Raw genomic sequence first — 16,785 nt, 5'->3', positions numbered from 1 at the left:
TGGTTTAATGTGAGAGGTGATGTTGTGAAACAACTCAGGCAGCAGAAAACCAGCCGGATCAGAAGAGTTCAGTGGTTTACTACGAAAGAAGCTGCCAAGAATCCACTGGTTAACTGGAACAGGCAGGTAAAGGTACAGGTGAGCAGGCACGGTCAGGGTCAGGGTCAAGTTGAGGGTCAGAGTCAGGGTCAGGTTCAGGGTGCTAAAAATTAAGGTGATGTAACAAAGCTCTCTCCTGATGATAAAGCTGTTACTCTGTTAATTAGTTACGTGCAGGACTGACTCCATCTCATGTTTTACTGTTATTCTAAAATAGCACAGTAAGAATTTGTTTTTGAGGGTTTTGTTGGCAGGATTTTGCTTCCGTAACCTCACTGAGCGTTTCATACAGAAATATCAAATAAATTAATATCACCAAAGTGATGAATAATGAGACTGAAACTTGCTGTGGATCAGAAAAAAGTGCAGCAGGTTTTATTAAAAAGCAGTGAGATAAAAATATTTCTGCTGGTCGCCACAGTACACAGTAACACAGTACAAATAAACAGAGTAATAAAAAAGATGCACTGTATGTACAGTTATAAATAGAATATTTTTACATTGACATACATCACATCAGTATCAGAAATATAAACACAACAACAAGTATAGTTTCATACACACAGCATCCACCTGCATGATACTAGCCAGCTGAATTATGGGAAATGTAGGCAATTTTGGATGAAAAGTGAGGAACTGTCCACCTCTGCTGCTCTGACACACTGAAGCACTGAGGAGTGATTTCCCCTCGAACACTTTCTAACACAGCCTGAGATGATGTATAAATTCAGGACCAGTAACATAATTAGCATCATTTATCATTTATTCCTCCTTTCCTCTGAAAAACCCAGAGGTTTTCTTCTTTCTTCTCTTGCTTTCTTCCACTGTGCCTACATTGAAGAACCAGCAGGAACCATCAAACATTTCGTTGATTCATCAGTGAAAACACTGGAAGCGATGGATTGTGTTACAAGAGCTGAAGACTGAAGCTCATCAGCTCATCTGATAGCTTCAGTTTGTGATTCTATCTTTATTCTTTCACTGTTCCAGGAAGATGCTATGGATAAAGTTGTTCTACTATTGTTATGATCAGCCAATCAGTCAAAGACTCACTGTCTTCTTTCAGTTATCTGATGAAACCACTAAGATAGATGATTGTTGAAACGGCAGGACTCTCATTGTGATCTGGACTCTGTGAAACCAGAACTCGGCAGCAGGTACTGTCACGTGTCTCTCGGCCGTCCTCAGGCCTCCTCGATGGGCGGGCTGTTGAAGCAGCCGTTGGGGACGGTCCTCAGGATGTCCTCCAGGTTGGCGATGTCTCCCAGGATGGTGTCGATGTCCAGGTTGATGCCGGTCAGCTGGCGTCGCTGGGCAGCCTCCCGCTCCTCCATGTCCCTGAGATGAGGCCTCAGATGCCCATCCACGTCTCTCTGAGCGCCGGCCAGAGAGTCCTCCAGCTGCTTCAGACGCTTTTCATCCACAACACCGGACTGGTCTGAGGAGAAGAATGAGAAGGATTCATTTCAACACAAAAAGAATTTAGCAGCCTTAATGAAACATCAAACATCAGCAGTGTATGACTCAACACACGATCAAACCATCTTCAGAGTTCTGGTCTGAGGTGACGTCCTCAGATTCCAAGAAGACCCAGCAGCACCTCGGCTTGATGTTCCAACACATGAAAAGTTCACTCACTCATGTTAGCCAGCAGGGCGTTGATGTCTCGTAGTGTTTGTCCCACAGCGGCTCTGGTCTGCTTGGCGTTGTTCAAAGCTGCAGCCGCTCCAACAGCCGCCTGCAGAGGAGACATCAAGCATCATTAACCGTGACTCTTAAGTAAAAGTCCTGGAACCACACTGAAGTAAAACGTCCCTGTGACTGTTCTCCTGTTCTATCTGATCTCATCAGATTATTGTGACTCAGTTCTGTCAAAGCAGGATTTTACTGTTGGAGCTGGTTGCACTCTTATTGTGTGGACAGTTTACCTGCTCAGCCTCAGCCTCCAGCCTCCTGGCAGCGTCCAGCTCGAGGTTCAGGTCTCCAGATGCACCGACCGCCTTCGTCCTCAGGTCCTTTGCGTCCTGGTTCAAGTTAGTGGCTTCATTCACCAGACCAGCATGAGACGGCAAAGATCCAAATGTTCCCTGAAGAATAAAGACAAAAGGCCAGTCAGTATAGGATGGGGGTCCGAAACCAGAGTCAGACCGGTTTACATGACCAAACAGTTTGTTTCAGAACACCTGACACAAACACAGGTTGACCAGGGGGAAGCAGAAGCTTATAAATGTCCTGAAACAGTGAATAAGAAGCAGCCAGAAGCACAGAGCTGCAGCTGCAACCTGCTGCAGGACACAAAACGAGCAGCACATACCGACATCTACAGGCCATCAAAGCAACCACTGCTGCCAACTTAACCGTCTTCGTTTTTGTTTTTACAGCTGTTCATTTGAGTGTTGATGATTGGTTGTTACCTCCAGACCGTTGACCAGGTTCTCCAGCACATTGATGGTTCCCAGTGCATTGTCGTAATCATTAGACACGTCTCCCAGGACGGACAGTGTCTCAGCGTTGTTGCTGACAGCCTGCTGGATGGTGGCGCTGATGCCGGGAAGACGCTTGATAGCGGCGTCAGCCAGAGCTCGGTTGCCGTCGATCTGCTTATCGAACCCTGCGGAGGAAGATGAGGAGTCACGTTTAGTCCAGTTAGTGTCAGAGAAAACACAGCCGGTCTCTTCGGTCAGTCTGTTACCTTTCAGGGTGTTCAGGGCGTCGTCCAGCTCGTTGGTGTTGCTGCTGATGCGTTCCAAAGCACCTTTGGCGTCGTCCTTGGCTACATTGACTCTGTCCAGCAGTTTGCTGAAGTCCTGCAGAGAGGAACCACGTGGATATCACCATGCATGACGACAAAAAGATAAGACCAGATGAATGAAGCTCTGCACACCTCAGAAAGTTTTCTGAATGACAAAAAACAAGCTCTTTTTTATTCTACCTGCTTCCTGTTTTGCTTTTATTAATCTGTAATTTTGCTTTTTGTCTGTTTTTTGGTTTCTTGTGCTTTTTGTGCCCGATCAGCACCTGAAGCATCAAAACAAAATTCACCTGCATGTTCTCATCAAACTGTGTTGACGTAGTGACGACCTCCAGGACGAGATGCTGCAACTGTGGTTGAACAGCGAATGGCTAACATGCTAGCTAGCAGGTAACATATTGGGTAGTCAGCCAAAATAGCTCAGAAAGCTAGCTAGCTTGCTATTAGTTACCCAGCTTCTCTAACTGGATAAGTTACACTCATTAATTGAAGTGAGCAAACGGACACAATGACTGGTGTCTGACGGCCGTGTACAGACCACGCTGCATGTCTTCATTTCAGAGGTTCAGTGGGTGATGCAGCACAGCTCGTATAGATCCTCCACCTGGTTTTTGGTCGTGGTATTCAATTAAAGGACTAGTGTGAAGGATTTAGTGGCATCTAGTGGTTAGGTTGAAGATTGCATTCAAAATGCCACTTAAGTAAAAGACCAGAATTATTAGCAACCAAATGCACTTAAAGTATCAAAAGTAACTGCTCTCACAGTGTTGTATCTGATGTTACTATTGGATCATACGGATGATTAAATATGTCAGCAGTACTTTAACGTTGTAGCTGTTTGAGGTGATGAATTTTAACTGCACTAGTTGTGGTAGTTGATCATATTTAATAAACTGATGGTTTGTTTTCTTTGTAAAATCTTAATTTGAAAATTAACTGAAGTAGCATAAAATGGAGATACTCAAGTAAAGTACAAGTGCCTCAAAATTCTACTGAAGTACAGTAATTGAGTAGGTGAACTCTCTAAAAGGCAGAAGTCTTTACTGATTCCTCTTTGTAGCACTTTGCTGTCACAAGTGAAGTTTAAACGTCTTCAGTACCTGCTGGGCGGCCTTGCCCTTGGCCAGCAGGTCCTGAGTGGCGGCCATGTCTCGCTGCACTCCGTTCTGCAACGCCTCGAAGCCTGAGATGTCCCCGTCCGCCGCTTCCTTCAGACCACCCAGCGTGGAAACCATGGCGTCCACCCCCTCCTGAGCATGATGGGAGAACACAGGGGGTAAGAGACTCAACAGAAAAACAACTCACACATGAATGTTTCCCAAAGTCAGACACATTCAGACCTCCAACAGCAGGAGTTACCTTCAGGGATGATGGGAGACCTCGCTCCATGGTGACGATATCTTTCAGCATCCCATCGGCCATTTCGCTCTCAACCCTGGCCTCACCGCTCAGCTGGGTTGCCTGGTTCTCCAGACCCCTCACCTGGGCCGAGGTCCGATCATACCTGAACACACACAGACATCATCAGTTCAGAGCATCAACACAGATTTACCATCATCTCATTGGTCACTGCTTTACGGTCCAGTCACATCTGCATTTTAACAATCCGTCTGTTAACCCGCCTGCTGCAGCAGCTCACCAGCAAGCCTGTCCGTAGTTTCTATGTCACCAAAACCTCCTGGTCTCTCCAGGACTTTAGACCCACAGCAACAAACCCTGAAGCTCTCTGATTGGCTGTTTCTTACTGCAATGATCTCTGGGACTCGTAGTTTACTTTGTCCTAAAGTTGTTAATTAAACAGTTTTGTATCTTTTACTTTTTCCAATGAAGGAGAATTTCTACAACAATAAAACAGACACTCGTCGATGTCCGCAGGTCAGTGAATGAGTTCTACCTTAAAGATGAGAAACTGAGGACTCTGAATGGTCTCAATGTTTAGAGGAGCTCAGACTGACAGAAGTGACTCACATGGTTTTCAGATCTCCAATCAGCTCTTTGACTTTGTTCTCTTTGTTCATGAGAGTCCGGACCTGAGCCAGGCTCTTCTGAGAGTCACTCAGAGCGTCGGCGGCGCTTCGCTCCACGGCGTCGGCCTTCGTCTGATGTCTGCGGGACGGACGGGAAACGGTGACGTCAGTGAACACACAAACATCCAGCATGGTGTCTGGATCCCCTCGTCAATTCATCAATAACAACCTTAAAACGAAGGCGAGGGACTTACTTCTCAGCCAGACTGCCGGCTGTCTGCACCAAAGAGGACAGGAAGTTCGGACCCAGAGGAGCGTCTCCAAGAGGAAACTCCTGACAGGAAGGAAGAGAAAAAGCAGGATTTAGATGAAAGTGGACCTGTCAATCACATTACCATCATCATCGTCACAGTTACAGTTACCTCCACCAGCTCCACCTCAGATCTGTTTTAGATTGATTTCAGTTCATTTTGATGGATTTCAGACTTGAAACAGACTAATATCCAGTTAGTCGCCTTTATCAGACTGAAAAGATGGAACTAATTATGAACCTGATCACATTTCACACAACTTTACCAGTAAAATGAGTTCAGTGCTGAGAGCCATCGGCCTCCAGCTTCAATGTGAAACTGGTTATTGATTATGCCTGATATATGAAACCAGAGCTTTTACTTCACTCACTGTAATTCTAAGTAATAATGTATAATATTCCTCTCATATCTGCAGTGATGTAGAACATCACGATAATATTTCTCTGATATTTCTCTGTTAGCAGTTGTATTGATATATTTTATTCATGTTATTGTATAAAGTTTAGAACATTTTCTCCTCTGCTGTCTCCTCAGGTTAGTCTCTCCAGTTTCCTTCCATGAGCCTCGAGGCCAGAATCTACGAGCTTCAGAGTTTGTTTTCAGCGGAGCTCATATAAAACCTGCAGAACGCTCCTTTGATACTCTGACTGGGTGTAAATACGACAACGAGGACATCCCATCATTCTGGACTCCATGTCTTACAGCTGTTCTGAGGTCGGTCTTGGCTTTGTCCAGTTTGCGTTTCATTTCCTCCATCAGACTCTGAACCTCCTCCACCGTCGTCTCGTACGTCTGCTGTCGTTGTTGGATGTCGTCTGCAGCGTCGGCGATGTTTTGGACGTCCTGCCCCTCAGACAGCTGACTCCTGCTGATAGACGACAGACGACCCTGCAGGCTCTTCTCCAATCCTATTGGACACGGGTTTGACATCATCAGTATCAAACTAGTCATTTTGTCATCACGTGTGGAATAAAAGCCGATTGAAAATCCGGATCTCTGAACGTGTGAATGCCGTGTTGTGTTACCTGAGAGCAGCTCGGCATCGGCCTGCAGGTCGTCCACCAGCTCCTCTGTGGCTCTCAGAGCAGCCTCCATCTCAGCGCTGTTGGCTGGCTTCAAACCTCCATCCATGTCTGAGAACAGAGTCTCCAGCTCCTTCAGTTTGGCAGCGTAAGCCTCCATCTAAAACACAGAATTCAAGAAACTGAATGAGTCTGCAGTCCTGGTGGCAGCTCTGTGAGGCCGACACAGCGCCAACAGCATACTAACACAATGCTAACATGCTGATGCTCGGCAGGTATAATGTTAACATATTCACCTCTTAGTTTAGCGTGTTAACATGCTAACAGGTGCGATTTATCAGTAAACATAGTCATGGACCACATTTCTTCACAAGCGTCCAAACAGTGTTGAGATGTTTCAGTCTGACTGAAGATCAGCTGAAAATAAACTGAGCTGAAGTTGGAATAAACTGAATAATTAATTGAATAATAATTGAAATCAGTCTAATCATTGATTGTAAATATCTACATTAATTGTGTTTAATCTTGTGATTTCACCACAAACTCACTTTGTTCAAAGTTAAACTAAACCAGAGTTCATCGTCACAAAGCGTCTTCATGCAGTTCAACAGGACGTGAAGCAGCGTGCTCTCATCCTACCTTCAACTTGATGGGTCTGAAACAGGCGGGACAGTTGGACCGTTGGCACCTCAGACCCTCGAAACCCGGTCTGCAGCGGCAGCGACCCAAATCATCACACTGTCTGGACTCGGAGCCTTGAACGTCACAGTCGCATGCTGGTCCACAAAGCAGAGAGGAAACAGCTGTTAATAACCTTCATCTTCAGCCAGTTCAACATCAGGCTGAGATCAGCTGTCACATGTCTTATCGTGGTGAAAATGTTTCAATAAAGAGCGGACATGGTAAGTCAATAAAACCCATTTAATACTCAAATTTTAACAAAATTCATTTAAAATGTCAAAGCTTTCCTTCGTTTTTTTTTTCTTTACATCTTAAATTGAGCTGCCGTTCTGTTGGAGTTTGAAAAAAACTTTAAGTTACAATATAAAGCAGAAGCTCCACTTTAGAAAAGCTGGAAGTATTTCACATTTTAACTTGATAATCATGAAAAGATTAGTTGATTTTTACTGTGAGCTTTGTGTGTGTGAAGATTCTCATTCATCCAGGTCCAGTGGCGTGCACAGACTTTTTGAAGGGCAGGGGCGAAAAGGACTTCACTTGAGCACGCGTTTTGGCTCCCAAGAGGGCACTTTAATGTGCGTTTCGGCTCTCAGCGTTCCCCCCCCCATGCACGCCACTGTCCAGGTCATTGTTCTTCTTGCAGGTGCTTTCCCAAGGAACCTGGTTTGAGGTTCTAGAAGATGTTTCTCCTCTCATCCAACACTACATACTTTGACAGACTGAAAGAAGCATCCATGTCAAACTGGAAAGACCATCACTGAACAGAGGAGGTGGGCTACAACACCACATCAGCCACTTACAATGCAGTTCTGAGACCCTCTTGGTGAGATCCAAGCCTCTTGGATGAGAGGAGAAACATCTTCTAGAACCTCAAATAAGTCCAGTTGCCTTTGGAAGAACTATCAACTAACCAACAGCTTCAGATTAGAAAACAGCATCATGGCAGGCACGTCCTGACGGGAGCGTCCTTACGTTTGCAGGCGTCGGTGGTTCGGCCGTGGTAGAAACCCGCCACGCAGGCCTCACAGCTCCGTCCCTTCGTGTTGTTCAAACACTTCAGACATTCACCGCTGCTGCGATCGCAGCTTCCCGCCACACCGATGTCGATGTGACCGTTGCATGCGCAGGGTCTGCAGGGTCGATGCACATCGGCGGCCCCTGCAGGGTCACCATAGAAACCCTCCTGACAGACATCACAGCGGGGACCTGAAGGGGACACGGACACAACACATCATGCTGCTGAGACGCCCGATCAACGATGATGATTGATCTGATTGATCACTGAACCCTTCAGACAGGTTAAATGCTCAGAAGCTTCATTCATGTCTTCAAAGAGCTAAAAGAAACGACTTGAAAGAGTCTGTTTCCTCAGATTGGACCATTTTACAAACCTACATCAGACACATTTCTGATCCAGAAAGTTTCAGAATATGTCTGATTGTTCTGTGTGAGGTGATGATCCTGTCACCTGTACCTGTGCTTCCGGTTGGGCAGCGGTCACAGCGGGGCTCCAGTGAGCCAGCAGGCAGCGAGCAGGACACTCCATCCGGGCAGGGACACTTCGCACAGGTGCGAGGCTGCCAGGGGTCGCGGTAAAACCCCTCAGAGCAGCTCGGCTCTCCGGTGGTTTCGTCGGCAGAGTAACAGTCTCCGGTCTGCGGGTCGCAGCTGCCCCCCCTGCAGTTGCAGGCCTCGCAGGGGCTGAAGGCTCCGTCTGCAGGGACCCTGCGCCTGAATCCAGCCGAGCAGCGCTCGCAGTACTCGCCCTCATACCCCAGGGGGCAGCTGCAGGTCTGGACCCAGCGGGCCGGGACACCGTCGCCATGCCGTGCCGACACCAGCTTCACGTTGTCAAGGTAACCACGTCCTGAAAAGACCAGAGTTCAAGATGGTTTGATGGAGGAACTGAGAGCTTTTGGCTGATGATGTGTGAAAAAGAAACAGCTGAATTCTGCAGAGACCAGAAGTGCTTGAAGTTCTCTGAAGGGGGGCTGGCAGGAAGTAAGGAAAGGAAGCTGGCAGGAAGTAAGGAAAGGAAGCTGGCAGGGAGTAAAGAAAGGAAGCTGGCAGGAACTAAGGAAAGGAAGCTGGCAGGGAGTAAGGAAAGGAAGCTGGCAGGGAGTAAGGAAAGGAAGCTAGCAGGAAGTAAATAAAAGAAGCTAGCAGGAAGTAGGAAAGGAAGCTAGCAGGAAGTAAAGAAAGGAAGCTGGTAGGAAGTAAGGTGGCAGGGAGTAAGGAAAGGAAGCTGGCAGGGAGTAAGGAAAGGAAGCTGCCAGGAAGTAAAGAAAGGGAGCTGGCAGGAAGTTAGGAAAGGAAGCTGCCAGGAAGTAAAGAAAGGAAGCTGGCAGGAAGTAAGGTGGCAAGAAGTAAGGAAAGGAAGCTGGCAGGGAGTAAGGAAAGGAAGCTGGCAGGAAGTGAGGAAAGGAAGCTGGCAGGAAGTAAGGAAAGGGAGCTCACCGTTTTCACCAAATGTTGCTCGGATCTTGATGGCAGTGAGGTTCTGCAGGAGTGTTTGGAAGTGGAAGGAGGAGAGCTGAGGCCTCCACCTGCTGCCAGGCTGCTCATCCAGTCTGTTCAACACACAGAATGACAAAATTAAGACATATTCTTATTTCATTTTAAGGTGATGTTGAAACCTCTTTGTTTTTTTCTATCATTGAGTTATTTTTCCATCAAGTTTCAGCTATAAATGGTTCCACACAGCAAACTGTTGAAAGTGCAAATGTGAAGGTGCAGGAGGAGGAAGCCTCAACAAACAGAGAACATAATGCATGTAAACCAGGGGTGCTCAAGATCTTCAAACACCCTCCAGCATCGTCGTACAGAACGTGCTGAAAACCTGATCTGTTTTTTTTTCTATCAGCATGATTTCTGTGGTCTCATGCTCCCATTTTATGCTCTGTCAGACAATCAGCCCTGAATGTGCATCACAGTGTCTGAGCCTGTCAAAAAGTGCAAAGAAAAGTATGAAAAACGCCCTGCTGAAGACATTTTTATTAAAACTTGAATGAGTGTGCCATTCCTTTGCCATTCCTTAACCGCTATGTTGCCTCAGGTGCTTCAGGCATACCTGCGTGGACTTTTAGAATTCAATGTGACTGAATCTGAGGAGCAGTCAGGTGTTACTGTCACGAGTCAGGTGACATTTTGTTGGATTTAGGTGAGAGCAAACACTGTTTCTCTGCAGCTTCACTCCTGCAGTAAATCTCAGTGGCTGCAGATTCTTTCTGCCTGAGACGTTTGTTTCTACTTGCTCTGATTACAGCAGCAGGATTCTTCAACTGCGGCTGAAGAATGTTCACACAGCAGCAAAAACAACATTCAAGCGGCACCAAGGAACGGGCCAAAGCCTGGGGGTCACATCTGAACCACCACCATCCAGAATCCAGACCTGAAGCTGTAGCTGATCTTCTGTCCGCAGGGGACGATGGACCGCAGGTCTCCCAGCGAGGTGCTGACTCGCAGGCCGCCACCTTCCAGGATCACATCATTGGTGGACGGGTGTCGGACGCCGCGGTCCAGACGCAACAGGAAGGAGAAGTTCTGGCCGTAACTAAGTAAGTGATTCCCCAGGTAAGGAGCTGTAGGCGAGGAGAGACACACCTGGTCAGGGAGGAGCAGAGGAGAGAAGGAAACAGGAGGAAGGAAGGAATGGGAAGAAGGAGGTGTCCAAACAGGACAGGAGAGGAGACAAGGATGTGAAAGGGGGAAAGGAAAGGTCCTGAAATTAGAGGTAAAGCAAAGAAAAGAGGGAGGGCAATAGAGGAGAGGAAGAGAGGAGAGGAGAGGTGAGAACAAAAACATGGAAAAGAAAAGGAAAGGATGGCAAGGAGACAGGGAGAGGAGAGAAGATGAGAAGAAAGGTGGAAAAAGAAGGGGATGTGAGGAGAGGAGGAAAGAGGGGGAGAAAGGAAAGAACAGGAAAGAAAAGCAGGTCAAGGTGACAGGGAGAGAGGATGATGAAGAGGAAAGGAAAACAATGAAGGGTAAGGAAAGGAAGTGAGAAGGAAGAGGGAGGAAGATAAGAGAAACGAAGGGAGGAGATCTGAAGAGAGGAAGTGGACGACAGCATCAGTCATGAAAGAAAGAAAAGGAAGATCAGATGATAGAGGGATAAAGGAGGCGGGTCTTGTTCTCACCTGGGGCGGACAGGTAAACCGGCAGGCTGCTTTTGGAGATCACCTCCATGTCCTGGTGTTTAGGTGACCAGCGGAAGTGAACGTCGCCGGGGGAGACGCCCTGCGCTGTCGTTGTCTTCCAGCCATCCGGACCTAAAAACACAACAGTCCGTCACATCTGCAGCTTTTATTTTGAAATTGAACCACTGTTATCAGGAGTCTTTTATTGTGAAGTGAAAGGTTACCGTCGGTAAAGGTGGAGGTGATGCTGTGGATGGAGTAACCAGACTGTGGAGAACAGCTGCTGCCGTGGCCGTAACAGAAACACGGCAGAGTCGAACTCCCAGAATCCTCTCTGAGCTGACGTCTAAAACACACAACAAGCGACAGGAAGTTAGAAAAAAATACAGAAGAAGAAGAATTCTGTCAATGATTAATTTTAAAAACATTCTGAAGATCTGCAGTTTAACAAGTTGAGTCTTTTCAAATGTGTTTCTGAGCGAGCAGCCTTGAAAGGAGTTAAAGTGGCGTTTTAAACAAACGCAGATTAGATTTAAGCACTGAAAAGCTGCAGTCTTTTGAAGTACTTCCACTGAAGGAAGTTGAAGTGGCAGGTACAGTTTAAGCAGTGAAAGGAGATAAAAATGCCAGTGATGTGAAGCATCAGTAGGTTATGTGCTGAAAGGAGATGAAGGGATGAAATAACTGTAAACGGCATCTGATGCTGAAGAGCCGGTTGCACCAAGAGAAGTTTAACAGTCAGTTGAAGTTTAAGTGCTGAAAGGAGCTGAAGTCTTGGACACATATCTAAGTTTTTTCACCTTTGCGAGCAGCCGTTTCGTCCGATCGGTCCGTCTGGGCAGCGATCGCATTTTTCCCCGGTGACGCCATCTTTACAGCTGCAGCGCCCCCTGCTGTCACACGTAGCACTGACGGAACCTGGACAGAAAGAGTCCAGATGTCCAACGTTAGTGATAAAACAGGACTCGCTTCCAGAACAACGGGTGTGTCTTCAGGAAAGATATTTGTTGTGGTCTCTCACCTGTGGGGTTGCAGCGGCAGGGTGTGCAGCTCTGTCCCGCCCCCTCCAGGTAGAAGCCGTCCTTGCAGCGCTCGCAGCGGCGGCCCTCTGTGTTTCCCTGACAGTCAACGCAGTGCAGACCCCAGGAGTCCCGAAGGCAGTACCGAGACCTCCCATTGCAGTCGCAACGCAGCATCGCTGCAGGAACAAAAGAGTTAATCTGGTTTATTTTGGATTGTGTGTCTAATTTATCAAAGTTGCTGCAGGAGCAGCGCTCTCTAACTCCTGCTGCTCACAGTTTTCAGGTACTCTTGAATCAGGTCTCGTTAGTCTCATGAAGTTAAAGTTTTGGATCGATCTTTTCTTTTTTAGGATGAAATCTTTCGCATGATTGAAACATGATTGCATCATCTGTCTTATGGTGTTCGTCTGTAGCTTGTTATTGCAGCCTATCATTACATCAGATAACAGCTAACAGCCCATCTTCATATCCTGCTTTGTTGTAGCTCTCTTAATTTTGTCATTATTTTATTTTATTTAATTTTTTTTTTGTAAAGCAATTTATTGTATAAACTCTACTTTTAAGTCAGTGCTATGATTTTATTGAAATGGTTGTATAATTCTAACATGACAGTATTTATTGCTGTATTTAAACATAATTCATATACAACATTACACATAATGATGTAAATGATGATGCGACTCAGAAATGAAAGAAGTCTGGATCCCTGCTGGCGCCCCCTAGAGGCTGTCTGTTCGTTAAAGACACAAAATAAAACCTGTCCACAAAACAAACAACTCACTGATGATTTTTCTATTTCTAGATGAATGGAGCCAAGAGTGCAAAGCTCATCCTGCCATGAGGGGGCGCTAGAGGAGAGGTGATACAGCGTAAATGGTCCGTCCTCTTGGGAGCAGGAATGACATCAGAACATTTTCATGAAAGCTGCTCATTAAATTGGATGTTTCTGGTGGTGTTAGAGGAAACCTTTGGGACTCTCCCTCTGGGGGCCTGTAGTGATTTTAATGGAAGTCTGAACGAGCTTTAACCTGCATTAGAGACGTTTACAGAGTGTGGAGCGTCTCATATGTTCTGTGGTTTGTTCAGAGCTGCACCTCCCAGGTCGAAGCCCGCAGACAAATCATCATCGGCCACAGAGTCCCCCCCCCCCCCCCGAGCAGCCAACGCCTCCTCTGAGGAACGCCGCCGCCGTCTGCCTGCACAACTCCGACGGCATAACACCAACGATGGCGCTGCTAAAAGCTCCTCTTTCAGCTCTGAGTCTCAACAGGCTCCTACTTGTTACTGCTGCTGCAAACAGGGGAAATTTCATACCGAGACGGTCTTTAGTGCTGAAGTTACGTAATGACACGTGGGGGGAAAGGATAGCTTGAGGGTAAAAAGCATCAGGAATCGTCCTGAATCAGGATCTGAATCAGGATCTGAATCCGCAGAGCAGCCTGATGGAGGCCCAGCGTCACAGGTTCGCTGTGCTTTGACTTCCTGTCCCCACCTGAGCTGAATCCTCACAGCTGATGTGGTGTCAGAGGCTTTGTGATGTATTGACCGCATCGTTACTGTGGCTCGTTAGCTAACGAGCAGCTGGCAGCTTAACTAACCACCAGTTACAGTCAGCTAACAGGACGCTAGCTTTATTCAGGTTGTTTCTCTTTCATTTTATAGAAAGAATTACAAACATTATTGAACCAACATGTGACGAACACAGAACGGCAGATCAGACAAGTTAAGATAAGATAAAGATAAGGTAAAACTTTAGTGGTCCCACCCTGCAAGGCATTAAAGGAAACCTGCGTAAACCTCTGAGGAGACGCTCAGACTGTCAGTTTAGACTCTTCACTTGTTTAACTGTGTTTTGTTGACATGAAGAGTGAAGAGGAGCAGCTTCATCATCAGTGTTGATCCTGATGTAAACTCGTGTTAATGTGACAGTGAAGGTGAGGTGAGTTTCAGTCTCAGATCTGGTTCGGGGACTCGTGCAGACTCGGTCGCTGCGGTTCAGAGGACACCAGTGAACGATCCGCCGTGACTCACTGCGGTCAGAGGTCGTGTTCATGTGGGCGCCGCCGGCAGACATGAGCTCAGCTGTTATGGCTTTTATAGGACAGTTTCCAACATGCGTCTGTCTGAGAGGATTCCTCCCTGAACACACACCGACCTGATACACCTGAGAGCCAAAAACACCTTTCCTACATCACAGGCTAGAACGGAAAGTTCAGCAGACTCATGGAGCTGTCTCTTTCAGATTGTTTCTGTTACTCTGAAATGAATTCTCCTCAACACGCCGTTAAAACTGGGAAAATAACTTTCCAGCCTGAGGGGGGGGCCAGCTCCCATGTGACAGCTGGGGCTCGGGCCTCACCCACAGGTGAGGGGAGGCGGCTGCTGGGGCCTCACCCATCAGTCCCTCCCTTTTGTGATGAGCTTCTGTACTCATGTACTTTAACTGCTCGGCTGTTTTCACTGATCTGTTGCTGTTAATAAAGTTTTCATTCAGTTTCCAGTCATGCTGATGCTCGGACAATCAGACTGCAGACACACTTTGAGTCACCTGACCTGGGACCAGGTTTACAGCAACGTGTATCAAACTACCTTTCATGTGTTTGTCAGTTTCTGTGCGTGTCTGTATGTGATTCCTGTCCACGGCTCTGATCTGCTTCATCCTCAAGTGTTGATGAAGATGTGTTTCCTGCTCTCATCTTATCAAAGTGCAGACTTTCCAATCAAACTGTTTATTTCCAATATGTGAGCAGAAATAAGAAAGACTACTCTTCTTCTTCTTCTGGCCTCTTTACTGCTTTCCTGATGTGTTAATTCAGCTGATTGTCTCGACTCTTTAACGAGCTCTTCATCAAGGCTTCAGTTAACACATGTTACATTACTGAACTCACTGATTGGCTCATTGTGTTCATTTGTTTTTCTAAAAATCTCTACATCCTCCCTCCTTCCTGGGTTTACGCTTTCTGCTTGATGTTAAACTGCATCCAACATCCAAATCCACTGCTGCTGGGCAAACAACACTTTCTATATTTTTTCCTAAACTTACTCTACACAGGATACCTTCATTTCTTTTTTTTAATTCTTTTTGTGGTTTGCACAGTTGTAATTTATTGTTCCCATTGTTCTTACTTTGCACCTCCATTTGCTGTTTGCACAAGATGAGAGGCCCCCCTCCCCTTGAGCTTCTGGAAGAGTGAATTTCTCCATCGTGAGATTAATAAGGTCTAATCTAATCTAATCTAATCTGATCTAATCTTGTTGTACTGGCTCTCACTGTGTGCAAAGATGATATTATTTCAATTCAATCGTGGTGAATTCTCAGCAGTATGAAACATAAACCATGTGAAAACATCAGAGTGGCCCTTTAATACTCACATTTTTATCTCTTTTGGTGGAACATTTGTATGTGAAACAGAACTTTGAGCCAACACAGAAGCGTTAAGAGAAGGTTTTCTGGATGTTACTGAACCTTTTCTGTAGACTTTCTAATCACAGAGAAACAACCAGAAGCAGAGAGGAGAAGTCACAGCTCACTCACACACTTTCTCAATATGAAGTGTTAACTTTTGGTTCATCAGGATAAAAGTCTGTTGTTCCCCTGAACCTACCAAATGTACATGTCTTTAATCATAACATCATGTGTTAATGAAGGATCTTCAGCTGTATGATTCAGGGAGTTTAAAGATGCTGAGCTCCTCCAACCTCACGAGTAGAACCACAGAGTCAAAGCGGAGAGCGGTCAGGTACTCACGGTAATATGTGTAGGTCGCCTGGACGGCACAAACCGCAGCCAAAACCCCGCAGAGTGAAATCCAGCTGCTGCTCCTCATCCTCATGTGTGAATCCCAAAAATCAGATCAGTGTCAAATCTCAACAGAGCTCCAAGAAAAACTCCTCCAGCTGCTCAAAGCGTCGCCTTTTAAGTCCTCTCCTGCTGCAGGTCTGAACAGGCTGCACATACTGAGCCACGCTTACTCACAAGTGATTCACAGAGTACACACACACACACACACACACACGGTCAGAGGATATGACTGACTGACTGACGTGTGTGTGTGTGTGTGTGTGTGTGTGTGTGTGTGTGTGTGCGCTGGGACACTCTGGGGCGTTGTTCTGGACATTTTCTGGGATTCTTCCATCACATTTACATTTTCATGACACAAAGACGTTTCACAAGACAGAGAGTCAAACATCGAGTCGTTGTGGACGTGAAGTGAATACGAGCTCTGTCCCAGAAATAGAAAACTTTATAAATCAGCATCTGATTGAGACTGATGTTGGATGAAGTCCAGACTGGACAGGCTCAAAGGTGCCGATAAAAAACATCATCAAATACAGGACGTTATCTTTATGTGCTGTTATAAAGCGTTAAAGTCCTCATGGACAATGCTGAGCTGAACTGAAACACGAAAACAGACTGCAGGAGGAGGAAGAGCAGAATTAGTGTTTAAATTCATCAACACATGCAGACACTGAAGAAAAGAAAGACGTTCAAATAAATAGCCTCTGGAAAAGGAAAAGGAAAGGAGGTGTGAGCGCTGAAAGGAGCTGAAGCGTCTGCAAGACGATGAAATCTGATCCAGGAAGTCCAGTCTGAAGGTTGATCAGACAGCAGGACTCTTCACTGCGACAGGATTTTACAGCTGCAGCTGTTTCATCGTGACTTTTTAAAAAGCTTGTATCAACACAAGTTTCATTTCCAACATGTCTGATTTATTATTATCATTATTTTGGTATTTTATTTCTAATTGTCTGGTTTTATTTGTCTCCTGAAATGTTGTTCAACCATGTGAAG

At 46.1% G+C, this 16,785-nt stretch overlaps 1 protein-coding gene across 1 annotated transcript; it reads right to left on the bottom strand.

Moving 5' to 3' along the window:
- Positions 1–450: 450 nt before the first annotated feature.
- Positions 451–15,917, bottom strand: lamc2 (laminin, gamma 2). Its single transcript, XM_041949145.1, has 21 exons — positions 15,742–15,917; positions 11,993–12,169; positions 11,772–11,889; positions 11,196–11,317; positions 10,972–11,103; positions 10,224–10,413; positions 9,290–9,402; positions 8,307–8,699; positions 7,805–8,038; positions 6,791–6,927; positions 6,155–6,311; positions 5,832–6,037; positions 5,073–5,152; positions 4,820–4,957; positions 4,211–4,355; positions 3,952–4,101; positions 2,792–2,906; positions 2,514–2,710; positions 2,028–2,186; positions 1,738–1,837; positions 451–1,537 (listed from the first exon to the last, which is right to left on the bottom strand). Exons 1-21 carry the CDS (start codon positions 15,824–15,826, stop codon positions 1,284–1,286), a joined length of 3,402 nt encoding a protein of 1,133 aa, XP_041805079.1. The 5' UTR covers positions 15,827–15,917; the 3' UTR covers positions 451–1,283.
- Between the last annotated feature and the right edge of the window lie 868 nt (positions 15,918–16,785).

The sequence above is a fragment of the Chelmon rostratus genome, chromosome 12, assembly GCF_017976325.1.
Source record: "Chelmon rostratus isolate fCheRos1 chromosome 12, fCheRos1.pri, whole genome shotgun sequence".
Classification (NCBI taxonomy): Eukaryota; Metazoa; Chordata; class Actinopteri; order Chaetodontiformes; family Chaetodontidae; genus Chelmon; species Chelmon rostratus.
The sequence above is the reverse complement of the archived record's forward strand: the minus strand, read 5'-3'. Positions and strand labels throughout refer to the sequence as shown.

Coding starts and splice junctions, on each gene's coding strand:
- lamc2 (XM_041949145.1), bottom strand. CDS start 15,826: ATGAGGATGAGGAGCAGCAGCTGGATTTCACTCTGCGGGGTTTTGGCT. Junction 8,039..8,306: donor CTGCCCAACCGGAAGCACAG/GTACAGGTGACA, acceptor TGTCCCCTTCAG/GTCCCCGCTGTGATGTCTGT. Junction 4,958..5,072: donor GCCGGCAGTCTGGCTGAGAA/GTAAGTCCCTCG, acceptor TCCGTCCCGCAG/ACATCAGACGAAGGCCGACG.